Raw genomic sequence first — 18,944 nt, 5'->3', positions numbered from 1 at the left:
GTGGGCTTGAAATGGACTTCAGTTACAAGCTGGTTGCCTGAGATGGAGACTGAGAGGTCCAGGAAGGTGAGGGATGTGTTGGAGATGGCCCAGGTGAACTTGAGTTTGGGGTGGAAGGTGTTGGTAAAGTGGATGAACTGTTCGAGCTCCTCTGGGGAGCAAGAGGCGGTGCCGATCCAGTCATCAATGTAACGGAGGAAGAGGTGGGGTTTGGGGCCTGTGTAGGTGCGGAAGAGTTACTGTTCCACGTAACCTACAAAGAGGCAGGCATACCTGGGGCCCATGGCCACCCCATTTGTCTGTAGGAAGTGGGAGGAATCGAAAGAGAAGTTGTTGAGGGTGGGGACAGGTTCGGCTAGGCGGATGAGAATGTCAGTGGAGGGGGATTGGTCGGGCCTGCAGGACAGGAAGAAGTGGAGGGCCTTTAGGCCATCGATATGGGGAATGCAGGTGTATAGGGACTGGACGTCCATGGTGAAAATGAGGCGTTGGAGGCCAGGGAATTGGAAGTCCTGGAGGAGATGGAGGGCATGGGTGGTGTCATGGACGTAGGTGGTGAGTTCCTGGACCAAAGGGGAGAAAATAGAGTCCAGATAGGTGGAAATGAGTTCAGTGGGGCAGGAACAGGCTGAGACAACGGGTCGACCAGGGCAGGTAGGTTTGTGGATTTTGGGAAGGAGATAGAAACGGGCCGTGCGGGGTTGGGGAACAATGAGGTTGGAGGCTGTGGGTGGGAGGTCCCCTGAGGTGATGAGGTCATGGATGGTGTTGGAGATGATGGTTTGGTGCTCGGGGGTGGGGTCATGATCAAGGGGGCGGTAGGAGGTGGTGTCGGAGAGTTGGCGTTTGGCCTCGGCGATATAGAGGTCAGTGCGCCATACCACAACTGCGCCTCCCTTGTCTGCGGGTTTGATGGTGAGGTTGGGGTGGGAGTGGAGGGCTGCCTGTTCTGCGTGGGAGAGGGGTGGAGAGGTTGAGGCAGTTGATATCTCGACGGTAGTTGGAGATGAAGAGGTTGAGGGAGGGTAGGAGGCCTGGGGGTGGTGTCCTGGAAGAGGACTTGTGTTGGAGGCGGGTGAAGGGGTCAGTGGAGGGAGGGTTAGGCTCCCGGTTAAAGAAGTAAGCGTGGAGGCGCAGGCAGCGGAAAAACTGCTTGATGTCCAAACGTGACTGGTATTCGTTGATGTGTGGGTAGAGGGGGACAAAGGTGGGCCCCTTGCTTAGGACTGACTGTTCGTCCTCAGTCAGGGGGAGGTCTGACGAGGGGTGGTGAAGATGTGGCAGGGCTCAGTGTGGCTGCCTTCTCTGGGGTTGCTGGCTATGGAGGTTGTGGGCAGAGCGATGAGGTGGGTCGGCTGTGGACAGGGTTCCGTTGGCGTCGGTTGTGGGCGGGGTTCCATCAGCGGCGTCGACTGTGGGCGGGGTCCCGTCAGCGGCGTCGGCTGTGGGCGGGGTTCCGTCGGCGTCGGCTGTCGGCAGGGTTCCATCGGGTGGCGTCGGCGGTGGGAGGAGCAGGGTGGGCAGCAGCAGCAGTGAGGGTGGTGTGTGTGGTGTTGTAACTGGAAGTGGAGGCGGTGACTGCAGCAGCGGTCGCGTACGCGGTCACGGAAGTGGTGTGCCCAGCGTTAGCGCATGTGACGTCATCGGTGAGGTCACCCGCCATGTCCTCATGGTCAATGGCGGCGGGTGCAAGATGGGGGAGGGGCAGGGACAGGCTCGGGATTTGGGAGGTGCAGGACCCAGTGAGTTTGTTGTACTTACAATTTTTGGTGTCCAGTAAAGCTGAGTGTAAAAGTAAAAGTGATGAAATGTTGGTAGGAATAACAGAGCGATTCTTGGTTCCAAAATTGCAGCTTATCCTTGATAATGACAAAGCTGGATCATGGGTGGGAGTGATGCCTCCTGTGGTTGAAGAGCCAGTTGAAAATCAGACACTGAGGTTTTACAGGAAGTATATCCTTGGATGTTTTCTGAATGTGGTAACAAGTGTGACAATGCTGTCCTTTTTAGGAGGTCCATTTTGATGAGAGGCTATAAGGCAGAGGTGCTGAGCTGTCTCAAAGAATGTAAACCATTTGTGAGGCCTTGGGTTTTTAAAAAAAAGTTGAACATTGGAGGCAGCCCTGTTGTGGCTAGCTTTTACAGACCAGGCTTTCTAGTTTTTTTTAAGGATTATTTTGGCTTTGTTGCTTTAGCTTTTTTAAGAATAAAGAGAAGTACGGTTATCAGAGACCATCTTTGATCATATGGTTGAGGTAAAACAAGAACAGGTAGGCAAAATACATACGTTAAATTTAGAGATATTGACTTAATTACAACATAAAGGTGAAAAACTTAAAATAGCTGTATCAAAAAGTATATACAGAAGGAAGAATCTGAAGTATCCCAGAATGCTACTATCTTAAAAATGACATCTTGATGAAGAGATGGAGACCATCACACATTCAGGTGGATGAGAAATGGGCAGAAGTTCATCAAGTCGTAATACTGATGGGTTCATAGAAGGGCGGTGTTGCAGGTAACACATGAATTACCAGTAGGACGTCATTTGGGAGTAAGGAAAACCCAAGTAAAAGAACAAAAACATTTTTACTGGCCTGGACTGTGTAAGGATGTATTTGAATTTTGCCAGACATGTCACACATGTCAGGTATTTGGAAAACCTCAGGCAGTGATAAAACCAGCACCTTTTAATACCCATTCCTGCATTTGAGAAATCATTTACAAGGGTCATAATTAATTATGCAGGACCCCTACCTAAAACAAAAGTAGAAATCAGCAGTTGTTGACAATAATAGATGTTTGCTATAGATTTTCATGGCCATTCTATTATGCAATATCACAGCTAAAAGGATTGTAGAAGAGTTCCTCAACTATTTCACGAGATACAGACTGTCCACAGAGATACAGTCAGATCAAGGGTCAAGTTTTTTGTCAAAATTTTCAGGGAAATTATGGATAGCTTTGTAATAAAACAATTGAAACCTACTGCATACCATCCAGAATGGGGAGGCGATGGCAAGTATTATTGCTGGACTATTAATCCAGAGATCCAGATAACATTCTGGGGTCTGGGTTCAAATCCCACCATGGCAGATGGTAGAATTTGAATTCAATAAATATCTGGAATTAAGAATCAAATGATGTCTGTTAATCCATTGTCGATTGGCTGAAAAACCCATCTGGTTCACTAATGTCCTTTAAGGTCTGGCCTACATGTGACTGCAGACCTACAGCAATGTGACTGACTCCCTGGGCAATTAGGGATGGGCAATAAATGCTGCCAAGCCAGTGACACTCTCATCCTGTGAATGAACAAAGGGGGGAAAAAAAAGTCACAGGGAGCATTAGAATGGTGGCATCAAACTTTAAAGAATATTTTGAGGGTCTATAGTCAAGACTATCCAAAGGATTGGAACAAAGGAATTCCATTTGTACATTTTACAATTTGGGATGCACCAAATGAATACCAAATTGAGCCCATTTGAATTGGTTTTTGGGCATGAGTTCAGAGGACCACTGCAATTGATGAAAGAGAAATTGGTGAGTCAGGATGAAATCAAGAAGCAGACAAAAAAATCAAAATTTTGCAATTTTTCTAGTGGAAATAAAGTGTCAGTGTTACTTCCAATGATAGTTGAAACTTTAAAAGTGTGTTTTAATGGGCTAATCAAATCAAAAGGAGATTGAATGAGGTGCATTATTTGATAAGAATGCCAGATAGAAAGAAATCTCCCAGAGTGTGTCATGTGAAAAGGTATATTGATAGGGAAGGAAAGCAAAAGGAGAACGTTTCACTTGTTGCAGCAAGATGAAGAACCACGTTCAGAGTACTCTGAGTTGGACAATCCTCAAATGAAGTTGGACAATAAGTAAGCTCTCAAAAATTGGCATAAATCACTGCATTACCTTCCAGGGAAAACAGAAATGGCCTAAAAGAGTTATTATAATCACATGGAAAGATAACTGAGAATCTTCTGGGAGTACTAATCTGATTATGCATGATGCACATATAGGAAATGCTGTTCCAATTAAGCAACATTCTTATAAACATAACCATCTAAAGTTAGCACAGATTCAAAGCAAATGAAAGCTTGCTCAGAAATGACATAAAGTGATTTGCATCGAATAGAGGTTGTCCATTGTAATAGTGCCAAATTCCCAAAGATTATGTGTGCAGTATCGCAAAATCAATGCAATTACAAAATCTGATTCATATCCTATTCCATGTTTGGAAGACTGTGTTGAGAAGGTGGGACAAGCAACTTAACGTTTTTCAGTTGGATTTACTCAGAGAGACTGGCTGGTACCTTTATCTGAAAGGGTGAAGGAAATTCTGGCTTTCTTGACATCGTATGGACTATCCCAGTATTAAGTCATGCCATTAAGTATGCAGAATGTGCCAGCCACATTTCAAAGACTAACCAATAAGGTTATTTATGGATTGTCCAATTGTATCATGTACGTAGATGAGCAAGCAATTTTTAGTTATTCATAGAAGGAACATTTGGACCATCAGGTAGAATTATTCAGGAGTAAATTACTGCAGATACTGGAATCTGTACTGAAAACAAAAAATGTTGGAAATCAAAGGGAGTCAGGCAGCATCCATGCAGAGAGAGCAAGCTAATGATTCAAGTCTAGATGACTCTTCAGAGATCTGAAGAAGAGTCATCTAGACTCAAAATGTTAGCTTCGTCTCTTATTAGATTCCTTTTTTTTATTAGATTCCCTACAGTGTGGAAACAGGCCCTTCAGCCCAGCAAGTCCACACCACCCCTTGAAGCATCCTACCCAGACCCATCCCCCTATAACTCACACACCCCTGAACACTACATGCAATTTAGCATGGCCAATCCATCGAGCCTGCACATCTTTGGATTGTGGGAGGAAACCAGAGCACCCGGAGGAAACCCATGCAGACACGGGGAGAATGTGCACACTCCACACAGACAGCCCAAGGTTGGAATCAAACCCGGGTCCCCGGTGCTGCGAGGCTGCAGTGCTAAGCACTGAGCTGCTGTGTCTCTCTTCACAAATGCTGCCTGACCTGCTGTGATTTCCAGCATTTTTTGTTTTTGATAGCAGAATTACTTGATTGACTCCAGGAGGCATGTTTGGTGATAAACTTGACTAAGAGTGAGTTTGCAAAATCCTTAGTCAGGTTCCTGGGCCATGTTATTGGACATGGACAGATGGCACCACAGGATGTGAAAACTAAGGTTATTGGAGTTTCCCATAAGAAGTACCACAATTCCTGGGACTAACTTGGTTTTGATTGAAAATTCTACTGAATTTTCAGTGTGGTTGCTGCATTGACTGACCTGATGAAGAAGTGCAGAAAGGTTTACTGGACAAGAGTATCAGAAAGCATTTGACAACCTGAAAGCTATGTTACCCACTGCCCCACTGTTAGCCACACCTAAGCAGAACCATTCAAGGTGGTTGTCAATGCAAGTGCTGTGGTTGTTGATGGTGTACCCTTACAAGACTGTGACAAGAAGTTAGAAAGACCTGTTGCGTATTTTCCAAAAAGCTGAATATTCACCAACAGAAATATTCCAAAATTGAGAAGGAGAGATAGAGTTTGGAGTTAGTGTTGCAACATTTCAACATTTATATTGCCAGTAATTTATTTGAGACAATTGTATATACTGATCATAACCTGTAGAGTTTTTAGAAATATTTAAGGATAAAAATTCTAGACTATTTAGATGGAGCTTATTACTGCAGCTTGTAAACAGCTTGTGAGGCCTTGGGGCATTTTTCAGTGCCTTTAAAAATAATGGTTTGATCCAGTAAATAACACCACTCAAGTAAAAAAAAAATACTGTAGATGCTGGAAATCTGAAACAGAAAATGTGGAGAAACTCAGCAGATCTGGCGGCATCTGTGGATAGAGTTAACATTTTCAGTCTGATGTGACTTCGATTCTTTTGACCTCTAGCCAGCTTTGTTATCTCTGAAGTGTTTAATGTTGTGCCTCTCTTAAATCACAGCAGGTCAGATGTTGATTCTCAATCGCTTCTGTCGAATTGTGAACTTCGTAGAACATATCAAACAGATGTGCAAGTGTGAGACTAAAGGTATGTAATGGTGATGTAGAGTCATAGATTCATACAGCACAGAAACAGACCTTTTGATCCAACTCATCCACGCTGACCAGGTTTCCCAAACTGAACTAGTCCTATTTTCCTGCATTTGGCCCACATCCATCTAAACCTTTCCTATTCATTTACCTGTACAAATGTCTTTTAAATGTCGCAATTGTACTCACTTCTACCATTTCCTCTGGCAATTCATTCCATTTACACACCACCAGCTGTGTGAAAAGGTTGCCCCTCAAGTCCTCTTAAATCTTTTCCTTCTCACCCAAAACCAATGCCTTCTAGTTTTGGAGTCCCCTCCCTGCAGAATAGACCTTGGCTATTCACCTTATTTATGCATCTCATGATTTTATAAACCTCTGTGAGGTCATCCCCCAGCCTCCGACACATGGGGAAAGAAGTCCCAGCCTATTCAGTCCCCCCCTTCTAAGTCAAAGTCTCTAGTTTTGGTAACATCCTTGTAAATCTTTTCTGCATTCTTTGTAGCTTAGTAACACCTTTCCTATATCAGGGTGACCAGAATTGCAGTACTGCAAAAGTGGTCTCATCAATGTCTTGCACAGCCCCAACATGATGTCCCGATTCCTGTGCTCTGACCAACCATGCCAAACAACTTCTTCAACATCCTGTCTACCTGTGACACCACTTACATAAGAACTGTGTATCTGTACCTCTAGATCTGTCTGTTTGATAATGCTCCCCAGGGCCATACACTTAATTATATACATCCTGCCCTGGTTTGTCTTACCAAAATGCAACATCTTGCAATTATCTAAATTAAACACCATCTGCCACTCCTCGGCCCCTTGGCCTAGCTGATCAAGCTCTCATACACTTAGATAACCTTGGTCACAAAATTGGGTGGAGTATTTGTGGATTGGAAAGCAGGATGTTGTATTTGTAAAATGATAGGGGGAAGTGTGTGTGGTCCCTTTAAAAGATGATGTATTTTTTCTTGGCTTGGAGATTTTAAAAGATGTGAATGTGCCTAGAGAGCTCCTGAAATTGAAACATTGTATCAAACCATTGCATGGTTAACAACCTGGGCATAGTTTCTTTTGTAATCGAGGCAACCAGTTTGAAAATCAGCCAATTAAGTTAAACCCGGCACTTCGAGACTAGAAACAAGTTAAATTTAAAGCTGATGGCATTGACAACTTAGGACCAATCCTATTAAAAGAAATTAAAAGGTCATCAACTGCCATCTGTTAGAGCTAACAACTAGCAGCTCTGAAGAGAAAATTATTGACTCTTACAGAATTTCCTAAACTCTCAGAAAACCATCATCTATCTAAAGGCACAGTGCCACTCTTAGCCAATATTACTGATACAGAAATTTCACGGAGAAAGGCATTCTTGATTGAAGAACCGCAGAGAAGGCACTAAACATTCTGGAAGATGTATCCTGGCTGTAATTTCGAGAGACTAAGTTTTTAATTTTTTTTATTAATCTGTTTGATATGAGTGGGTCTTATATCTATTGGAACAACATCCCATTTCAAATTATTCCAGAATAGTTAGTAGTCCAGGTAGGAATTGTTCGGTTTGTAATAGTTCTGTTAATTTTATCACTATTAGAGATAGGTAAATAATTTGTTACTTGTTGATTGTAGAGTGACTGTCAGGAGTTCATTTAATTTAACCTCCTCTTTATAATCGATTGGAAGGTGAGAGGCAGGATATTACCAATTTTCACACTTCTTTTAACAAATTATGGGGTGAGGCAAGCTTCTCTGGGTGTTTCAGTTTCAGTTATCAGAGGGGCAGTGTCGATCTCTGCTTCATAACACCTTCTTCACTGTCCACTATACCACCAATTTTGGTGGCATCTTCAAACTTACTAACCACGGCTCCTATGTACTGAGAAGGTAGACCAGCATGACATTCTCCTACGTGACTTTCCAACTATGGGCATAAAAAGGAAAAGGGGAAACAGGATTGCAAGACAAATAGCTGAAAGCAAGGAACAACCAGAAAGGATGGGATTCTTACATTTTGAATAGAACTTCTTATAACCTAAGAACATCACAAAGTCCTTTACAGTTGATCAAGTATTATTGGGATAGTAAAATGTGAGGCTGGATGAACACAGCAGGCCCAGCAGCATCTCAGGAGCACAAAAGCTGACGTTTTGGGCCTAGACCCTTCATCAGAGAGGCCTGCTGTGTTCATCCAGCCTCACATTTTATTATCTTGGATTCTCCAGCATCTGCAGTTCCCATTATCACTATTATTGGGATATTATCACTTTCAGAATGTAGTAAATACGGGAACTTGTTACCACAGTTTTCAGTCATACAGTCACACAGCATGAAAACAGACTCTGTAGTCCAACCAGTCCATGCCAAACATTTTTCCAAACTAAACAAATTCCACTCACGTGCACATGGCCCATATCCCTCCAAACCCTTCCCATTCATGAACTTACCTGATTGCCTTTTAAACGTTATAGCTGTACCTGCATCCACCACTTTCTCTGGCAGTTCATTTCACACACAAACCATTCTCTGCGTAAAAAAGTTTGTCTCATGTCCTTTTTAAATCTTTCTCCTCTCACATTAAAATATGCCCCATACTTTTGAACTCCCTCACCATAGGGTAAAATCATGTGCCTCTCATGATTTTATAAACCTCAATAATGTCACCCCTCAATCTCCTACACTCCAGTGAAAAAAATTTCCCGGATTTCCAGGAACAAAAACAAAGTTCTTGGGAAAGCTTAGCAGGTCTGGCAGCACTGTGAAGAAAAAAACAGAGTTAACGTTTCGAGTCCGGTGACCTTCCTCAGAACTGATGATTTCTGGGAAAACGTCAGTTTATATGCAGAAAATAGGGGAGGGGGATGGGGTAGGGAGTAAATGATAGGATAGAGCCTAAAGAGAGAGAACAGCAGTTGGACAGACAGAGTTGATAGCCTTTCCAGTCTATTTTTATATCTTAAATCCTCTGTTTCCAGCAAAAACCTGGTAAATCTTTTCTGAACCCTCTTCAGTTTAATAATATTCTTCCTATAACTTGGCAACTAGAAATGCACATAGTTCTCCATAAAAGACTTCATCAATATATTGTACAACCTCAACATGAAGTCCCACCTCCTGTATTCAGGTCTGAGCAATAATGGCTAGCGTGCTAAACACGTTCTTAATGACCGTCTACCTGTGATGAAAATTTCAAAGATTATGTGCCTGAACCCGGAGGTCTCATTGTTCTGCAACACTACCCAGGACTCTACTATTAATTATATAATTCCTATCCTTATTTGCATCACCAAAATGCAGAACCTCACATTTATCTGAAATAAGAAGTGGCACGGTGGCACAATGCTTAGTGCTGCTGCCTCGCAGCACCAGTGGCCCAGGTTCAATTCCACCCTTGGAAGTTTGCACATTCTCCATGTGTTTGTGGGGGTTTCCTCCGGGTGCTCTGGTCTCCTCCCACAGTCCAAAGATGTGCAGGCTAGGCGGATTGGCTGTGCTAAATTGCCCGTGGCGTTCAGGGATATGTAGATTAGGGGGATGGGTCTGGGTAGGATGCTCTGAGGGTCACTGTGGACTTGTTGGGCCGAAGGCCTGTTTCCACACTTATGATCTTTAAACTCCATCTGCTACTCCTCAGCCCATTGACCCAATCGATCACGATCTCATGTCTTCTCCTTCTTTAGTGTCCACGATTCCACCAATTTTGGTGTTACCTGCAACCTAGTGAACTATGTCTTCTACATTCTCATACAAATCATTTTATACGAGAAGACAATTGCTTGATGTTGAGATTTAAGTTGAAGGATCAATATTAACAGGGACACCAGGATATCTGACCTGTGTCTTTCAAATAGTGCCATTGGATCTATAACATCCATCAGAGACAATTAGCTAACTTTCAATAAAATGCCTCACTAAAATACAACACCTCCAACATCACAGCAGTCCTTAGTTTTGCACAGTGTCAGCCTGAAGTATGTGCTCAATTCCTGGATTGGGGTTTAAATCCACATATTCTGAATCCTCAATAAGAGTACTGACTACTGATCTACAGTTGGCATATTCACGCATAGATGGGTCATTTTGTAAGGTTGTGGGGTAGGTTGGGGAAGGGGTCAACGGGTTGTGAACACATAGGATAGTAGCTGCTGCCCTCAGGTAGAGGGGTGAGATCAGGTGTGAATTCAAATTGGATCTTAGATTCTTTTTCCTACTTCCTGGTTGCAGCTTGCATTGATCTGATTGATGAGTCTGGGAACTTGATGAATCTCAGCCTGCAACAAAACTCGCTGCAATGTGTCAAGAACATCCTAAAGGAACGTGGGAGATATATTCTCATCAAAGTGATTAGTGAGTAAATTCAGAGTCTGTTTAATGAGCGTCATTCCAAATAATAGCCAATGACTTTGGGCTTTAGGGTTCCGTAAGCAAAACTGATAGAGTTCAACCATTTCCATCAGGAAAGGGTTGTGAAACAAACTGTAAATTGTGGGCAGATTTCCAGATATGGATTAACAATCAAAGTGAAACTGTGATTAAAGCTCTACCTAAATCGTGTGAGCAGTTAGGATTCAAAATTCCAGTACAAAAGGACAGCCCTATTTCCCATGGCTGGTGGATCTAGAAACAAAGGATAATCAATTAACCATTTAGGAATGAGATGCGATGCAATTCCAAGGTCCAGCGATTCTGAAATTCTCCATCCTAATAAGCTGGGAATGTTCAGTGAAGACTGAGACTTTTGGACTCTAAGGGGATCAAGAGATTTAGGGTTCACACAAGAAAGTGGAGTTGATTGAAAATTCATCATGATCGTATTGAATGGTGGAACAGGCTGAAGAAGCTCTGTGATCTGCTTCTATTTCTTATGTCAGTTTGGCAAGGGGCATGTTTATGCCAGTGAGGGTATATTTGATTGTATTTATTACAAACATACCAATTGTATCAGACACAGGCCATTAATGTTTTTACCAATAATCTATCTACACACATTAAAAATATCAAATGACACCATCTTTAGCTTCAAAGTCACAGAACCCTCATAGAAAGCAAAGTTCTCCTCATCTCTGTCCTAAAAGAGTGATCCTCTAACATGGTTCTTGACTCACCTACAAGAGGGAACATCTATTCCAGATCCATCTTGTCAAGCCTAATCTGTTCGTCCTATCTTCATAAGCCAGTCCACTCATTCTAAGGAGTCAGCCTGGTAAACTGCCTCCAATGTGTTTACGTCCGTCCTTAAATAAGGAGACCAAGATGCTCAAAATGTAATCTCATCAATGCTGTAAATAACTGATGCATGATTTGCGTGTCCAAATCCCCTCATAACGAAGGATAACATTCCATTAGCCTTAACTACTTGTTGTACCTGCATACTATTTTTAAAAAAATTATCTTGAGGCAGCAGCGGCCCTCTTGTTTTCAGCGGTGGGTGTGTGGACAGAACGCGAGCCTGGAAGGAACTGATATATTCGGGCATTGGCTAAACCCGAAATGCTACACGTGTAGTGTCTCCCACACAGCCTCTTCCTCTAACCAAAAAAAAAGACTGTATGGAGGCTTGGTAAGGTAAAGCTTTTTTAAATTCTTCTGGAAATCCAGAGTAGAGGGAATGGAAGCTAGGGCAGTTGCATGCTCCTCTTGCAGGATATGGGAGGTAAGGGTCACTGCTGGTGTCCCCTCTGACTTCACCCACAAGAAGTGCACCCAACTCCAGCTCCTCAAAAACTGCGTTAGGGAACAGGAGCTGGAGCTGGTTGAACTCCAGATCATTTGGAAGTCTGAGGGGACGATAGAGAGGAGCTATAAGGAGGTGGTCACACCCAAAGGTTAAGGAAAAAGCTAGCTGGGTGACTGTCAGGAAGGGCAGTGGGGATAGGCAGACAGTGCAGGGATCCCCTGTGGCCGTTCCCCTCAATCATACTGGATACTGTTGCGGGGGGCGGGGGGACCTACCAGGGGAAGGCCATAGTGGACAGGTCTCTGGCACTGAGCCTGGCCCTGTGGCACAGAAGGGAAAAGGGGAGAATAGAAGAGCAATTGTAGTGGGGGATTTGATAGTAAGAGGCACAGACAGACAGTTCTGTAGATGTGAATGAGATGAAAGGATTTTATGTCGTCCCCCCCCCCCCCCCCCCCCCCGGGTGTCAGGGTCTGTGATGTCTCGGATCATGACTTCAAGATTCTTAAGGGAGACGGTGAGCAACCAGCAGACATATGGTACCCATTAGTACCAATGACACAGGTAGAAAAAGGACAAAGAATGTGAAAAACGAGTACAGGGAGTTTGGTTGGAAGCTGAAGTCCAGAGCAAACGGGGTAGTTATCTCTGGATTACTACCAGTGCCATGTGACAACGAGGTAAGAAATAGGGAGAGAGTGCAGCTAAACACGTGGCTACAGGGCTGGTGTAGGAGGGAGGGCTTCCATTATGTGGATAATTGGAGCACATTCTGGAGAACGTGGGACCTGTACAGTGGGTTGCACCTGAACCGGAAGGGCACAAATATCCTAGGAGGGAGGTTTGCTCAAGCTATACAGAATGGTTTAAATTAGATCGGCAAGGAGTGGGAAGTCGGATTTATAATTCAGAAGATGAGGTATTTAGTCTTCCAACATACACAACAGGGAGCGAGGTTGTTAATAAAGAAATGCGGTTGATGGAGTGTAATTGTGGGCACAGAGAAGGTTTAAGGTGTGTACACTTCAATGCTAGAAGTATCAGAAATAAGGCGGATGAACTTAAAGCATGTTTGTGTACTTGGAACTATGATGTTGTGTCCATTACAGAAACTTGAGTAACTCAGGGACAGGAATGGTTGTTCAAAGTTCCAGGATTTAGATGCTTTAAAAGAAATAGGGAGGGTGGAGAAAGAGGCGGGAGAGTGGCATTGCTAGTCGGGGCTTGTATAGCAGCTACTGAGAGACAGTTCGAGAATGATATGTCTACAGAGTCTGTTTGGGCTGAGGTCCAGAACAAAAAAGGAGCAGTCACTTTGTTGGCGTTTTTTTATAGACCCCCTAATAGTTGCAGAGAAGTAGAGGAGCGGATTGGGAGGCAGATACTGGAAAGGTGCAGAAGTCACAGGATTGTAGTCATGGGTGACTTCAACTTTCCAAATATTGATTGGAACATTTTATTTGTAATAGTTTAGATGGAGCAGATTTTGTCCAGTGTGTTCAGGAAGGATTCCTTACACAGTATGTAGATAGACCAACATGAGGAGAGGCCACTTTGGATTTGGTGCTTGGCAATGAACTGTGCCAAGTGTTAGACCTGTTGGTAGGAGAACAGTTTGGCAGTAGTGATCATAACTCTGTTACTTTTACAATAGTCATGGAAAAGGATAGGTACACACAGCAGAGTAAGGTTTATAATTGGGGGAAGGATAATTACAATTATGTTCGACAAGAACTGGGTAACATAAATTGGGTTTAAGACATAAGATAGACCTTAGGATTAGGGTTCTGACTTGGGCCAAAGGGCCTGTACTGTGCTGTACTGTTCTATGTTCTATGTATTTGTAACTCATGCATTGGAACATCTATACCCCTTTGCACCTTTGAATTGTGCAGTCACTCTCCATTTAAGTAATATTCTATGTCGTTCATTCTTCCAGTCAAAGACAACTTCTCATTTTCCCACCTTACACTTCAGCTTGCAGATTTTTGCATACTCAGTTTTCTCTATATCCATCTGCTGTCTCCTTAATTTGTGCTTACTGTATACTTCCTATCTTTGTATTATCTGCAAACTTGGCTATCTTGTCTTCACAACCTTGATCCAAATCATTGATACAAATTGTGTAAACAGCTCAGGCACACTGCAGGATGTGATGATTGCAGTCCTGCAACCCCACTCTGATTTTTGCCAGCCGTCCAATCATCTATCCATGCTGATATGTTACTCCATTATACCATCAGTTCCTACTTAGCACAATAACCTTTTATGCAGCACCATGTCAAATGCTTTCTGAAAATCTAAGTGCAGTATATCTACATAATCCCCTTGATCCACAGTGCATGTTACTCTTTCAAAGAACTCCAACAAATTGGTTAAACATGATTTCCCTTACACAAAACACGCAGACTCCTTCTGATAATTATCTTCTCAGCTATACCCAGCTATAACCTCACTAATTAATTCTAACATTTTCTTTCCCCCCTCCCTGAATGCAGGAATGGTATTTATTACTTACCAATCTGATGCAACCATCCCAGAATCTGGCAAGTTTTGAAAAAGTAATTGTTAGGCGTGTATATTTGACAAAATATTTATTTTAAATATTTTAGAACAAGATGATTCAGACACCATCATCTATGAATCCATGTTGAAGAACATTGAGCATTGTCATCCTGCAGTAGCAGGTAAGGGTTGATAAGAGTGAGTGCGATGTGAGCTTTCACACACTGAAAGGACTTCAAGAGGGTCTAGTATATGTAGCTTGTGCTGAAATGTTTGTTATCTTCTGTGTTCTCAGAGCAGCTGCGCAAATTGTCCAATCCCAAAGCCAAGGACAAGAAAGAGCCAGTACCAAAGAAATCCCGATTCACCAAGGAGGTTGTTCCTAACCCTCCATTCAAAACCAAGTCAGCCATTGGGATTAAAAGGAACCCCAGCTTCACACAGAAAACTTTATGAAACCAATGGAAACTATTCAAGAATAAAAACCAGTATCCAAACTTGGTTACACATTTTGAAGAAGTTGTTGAGCACAGTTGAAATATTCATGCACCCAGTCCAGCTGAGTTCTTAGGATTAAAGCCAAACTCATGGATATTTCTGTAAAATACCCCAAGCTTGCCTGCATGTAAAATCAATTTCCTTAAATGTGTATCAACAAGTGGGATAGAAATGTAGAAATGAAAAAGAGGTTAAACATCTTCAGGATTATAGTGGGGAGTTATTTAATCTGGGCAGCATAATATTCTTAGATAGAAACAATCAAAGTGATAGAGGAATATTTCAATCACAGAAAACAGGCCAGCAAGGGTGAAGGGGACTCAGCAGAACCTCTATCGGTGCGAACAGACCTGAGAGATTTGAACAGTCACAGAAAGCTAAACGGGCTGAGGTAGTCTGTTAAATTTTGAAGGGATTTAACAGAACAGATGAAGAAGAAATGTTTTAACATGTTGAGAGAAAAGCCAAAACCAAGAGCCAAAATAGTCACTACACAAAATCCAAAGGAAAAGTCAGGACAATTTACCTAGAGTATTGAACTCCTGGTCATAAGGAACAATTTACTGAAATGAATAACATCAATGTATGTTTCCATATTCAGTCATGGTGTCACTGACTCAGCCAGCATTTATTGTTCATTCCTAATTACCTGGAAGAGAATCGAGAATCAAGCACATCACTGGGGATCGGGAGTCGACACTTGGCAAGACTAGGCGAAGATGGCAGATTTCCTTCCCTACATGGCGTTACTGAACCAGGTTTTTAAAAATAGAGATGTATTTTTATGATAATTGACAATCATTGATTAATAATGATCATTATTAGATGCTTAATTCCATGTGCCTTGGCAGAAGTTGAAGCTATGTCCTCAGGACATTAGACTGGAGTACAGGATTACTAGTCCAATGAATTGAGCACAGGAAAAATACTCTGCTACTGTGCTCTCAACGGGCCATTCAGTACATCTTGCCTGTGCCTTCCTGGTTGCTCGATGTAAATTTTAATGTGTATTTATCTGATTTTCTTTTAAAGTTAAATTTGAAAATAAGAACAAGGAGCAGGTGTGGGCAATTTGGCCCGTCAAGCATGTTCCACCATTTAATATAACCATGATGATCTCATTTCAGCCTCAACTTCATTTTTCTGCCCACTTCCATAATCCCTGAACCCATTACTAATTAAAAATGTCTCTCTCCTCAAATTTATTCAATGTTCCAGCATCCACTGCATCCTTGGATGGTGAATTCCACAAGTTCACGACTCTTCAAGAGAAATAATTCCTCCTCATTTCTACTTTAAATCTGCAACCTCATTCTAGATTGCCCAGCTAGGGGAAACTTCCTTTCTACATCTACCTTTAGTACCTTATATATCTCAACTAGATCTCTTCTCATTCTTCTAAACTCTAGTAGGTGTATGCTAAAGCTGCTCAATCTCTCCTCATTAGACTTCCAAGATTTCTGGAATCAATGTAGTAAATCTTTTCTGAACTTCCGCCAATACAATTACATCCCTCCTCAACTAAGTGGACCAAAATTTTATGCAGTACTCCAGTGCATTCTCAGTAATGCCTTGTATATTTGTAGCAACGCTTCCCTACCTTTATATTCTGTTCATGCCCCTAATTTCAATCTAATATTGATCTTGTTTTGCGCACCTCTTGTGTGGCCATAGGCTTGTATGCCTTTCTCTGACTAAGCACCCGGTGAATAATTTGCCTATTTATTGCTGTAAACTAAATGAATAACTTCAGACTTATCCACGTTAAACTCCATCTGCCAAATTTACTTAAGCCACCCACATCTATTTGTAAGTTTCTTATTTCTTCATTGCATGTTACTTTCCCACTTATTGAAGTGTCATAATAAATGTGGCTATAGTATTTTCTGTCCTTGCATATAACTTAGTATAGATTGTAAATAGGATTCAGTCCTTGGGCCCTAGTTATGACATTCAACTTATATCTTGGCAACCAAAGAAGACATTTTATTCCAACTCTCCTTTTTATTGGTTACCCAGTAATAATACACTAACCCACTCCCGTATGAACCTATCTTATGTGGCACCATATCAAATGCTTTCTGGAAGTCCACATATGCTATACCTACAGGATCCCCGTTATCCACTTTGTATCTACAACTCTAACAAATTAGTCAAACATGATTTACTCTTCATATGCTGACCGATTGACTGTGTTTTAACTTTCAAAATGCCCTGTACTACTTTCTTAGTAATTGTTTCCATCAATTTGCCGATGACAGATGTTAAACTGGTTATTACTTCCCTACTTTCTGCGGCTCTTTTTGAATATATTAGCATTTTCCAATCTACTGGAATCTTTCCCATATTCTGAGAATCTCAGAATATTTGTAACTGATACATCTACTATTTTGCTGCCACTTCCAAAAGCAAATTCTCGTCACCCTACTATTGGAAAGATGTTACCAAACTGGAAAGAGTGCAAACAGATTTAAAAGGATGCCACTAAGGCTGGAGGGTTTGAGTTGCAAGGAGAGACTTTCTAGGCTGGGACTTTTATTCCAGAAATGTGGCGTGGCTGGCCGAGGGGTGATCTGACTGAGTTTTATAAAATCATGAGGGGCACAGATAAGGTGAATTGCCAATGTCTTTTTGTCAGGATAGCAGATTCCAAATCTAGAGGACCAAGGTTCAAGATGAGAGGGGCAAGATTTAAAAAGGACCTGAGGAGCAACTTTTTCACACAAGGATGGTGTGCAAATAGAACCAGCTTCCAGGGGAAGTGGTAGAGGCAGGTATAATTACAACATTTACAAGACATTTGGACAGATATATGGGACTATGGACCAGACCAAACCCCCTCAACATATATTCAGAAGATAATCTAAACGTTAACTTTTTCTTATTTTAGAGATAAGTGTATTGTATTGCATTCCAGATGCAATTCAACTGGTCAAACTACTAGATTTGAAGCAAAATTCACTTTATTCATACACTATGGTTAAAAATACAACAAAAGAAAGAGTAAAGAAAAGAATTGGCTTAGATGTAACTCTATTAGAAAACCGAAGAGAAAACTGGATTATTTTACTACTAAATAGTAACTGTTCCAGTACTGTAACGTCCATGAATACCCCCTTGACAAAGGCAAATTCAGAAAAACAAGATTGTCTCACATGCAATTCCAGCAGCAGGAAGACCATCCCCAGCTTTTAGCTGTTTAGGAACAAACTGCTTGCACATCTTCAAGACTTCAGCAGCAACTGCTACCAAAAAAAACTAAAAAACGACTTAAAATCCTGGTTCTGTCCGGGGTTGGGGGGGGGGGGGGGGTCTTGACCACACGCATTCAGGCTATTTCTATTGTTCCATCTTTAAAAAAACCCAAGGCATTACAAATTGTTATTCTCGTGATGGTGCAGAGCTGCTCAACACCTCTGCCTTAAAACCACTCTTCATAAAAACCAGAACAAAATACATCTCTTATGGCCATAGTATTGTCACAATGGACAAGGCATGTTTAAAGGGATATGGGCCAAATACAGGCCTATTTAAGAAACCTGGCTAGCATGAACAAGTTGGGCCAAGGGGCTATTTCAGTACCACATGACTCCAGTACTTTCTTTAGGACCCTAGGATGTAGGTTTTGCTTAGTACTTATTTTGTAGTCATGACAATTGTTTCAAGTTCCTCCTTTTTCTATTCCCCATTACCTGTTAGTATTGGGATGAAGGGTATGCAGGTTAGTTTGATCTTAGAGTAGGATAATGGGTAGCACAACATTTTGGACTGAAGGGCCTGAACTGTGCTGGACTGTTCTGTGTTCTTTCTATGTTTTATGACTCCAGCATCTTCCACTGAAAAAAAAACAGGTGAAATATTGATTTGGAGAGGGGGAAGGGAGCTGGGAAATAAATACATAGGGGAGGGGCAGGGCTTAGGAAGGTAGGTGGGGTGCTGGGGATTGATCATTGGGATGGGTGGAGCTGTGGAAAGTTAAGTGGGGTGGGGATAGGTTGGATGCAGGTTAGCGTTAGGGTTAGGGTAGTACGGATTGGTTGGCAGGAAGGATAGACAGATAGGTGGGGAAGAAGATGAAGATGTTGTGATTTGGTGTCTCTGCCATTCTGATGTTCCCCATTATGACCCCTATCCAGGCTCATCTTCTAAGCGTCTGACATTCAGTTAGGTACTCTC

General features: G+C 42.2%; 1 protein-coding gene across 5 annotated transcripts in view; it reads left to right on the top strand.

Annotated features, from left to right (window-relative positions):
* The window catches only part of LOC125464124 (uncharacterized protein C22orf15), a 34,364-nt gene extending 15,714 nt beyond the window's left edge, over positions 1–18,650 (top strand). For 4 of the 5 annotated variants that reach the window (XM_048556216.2, XM_048556218.2, XM_059655177.1 and 1 more), the window contains 4 exons: positions 6,000–6,086; positions 10,313–10,435; positions 14,378–14,452; positions 14,566–18,650. In XM_048556216.2, coding sequence (XP_048412173.1) covers positions 6,000–6,086; positions 10,313–10,435; positions 14,378–14,452; positions 14,566–14,726 — 446 coding nt within the window. In that variant the 3' untranslated portion in view covers positions 14,727–18,650. The remainder of the gene's footprint in view (positions 1–5,999; positions 6,087–10,312; positions 10,436–14,377; positions 14,453–14,565) is intronic. The other variant, XM_048556217.2, reaches the window with a different exon arrangement.
* The last annotated feature ends 294 nt before the right edge of the window (positions 18,651–18,944 follow it).

This window comes from Stegostoma tigrinum, chromosome 26 (genome assembly GCF_030684315.1).
Source record: "Stegostoma tigrinum isolate sSteTig4 chromosome 26, sSteTig4.hap1, whole genome shotgun sequence".
NCBI classification, from domain to species: Eukaryota; Metazoa; Chordata; class Chondrichthyes; order Orectolobiformes; family Stegostomatidae; genus Stegostoma; species Stegostoma tigrinum.
Note: the sequence above shows the minus strand (reverse complement) of the source record. Positions and strands in the feature narration are given on the sequence as shown.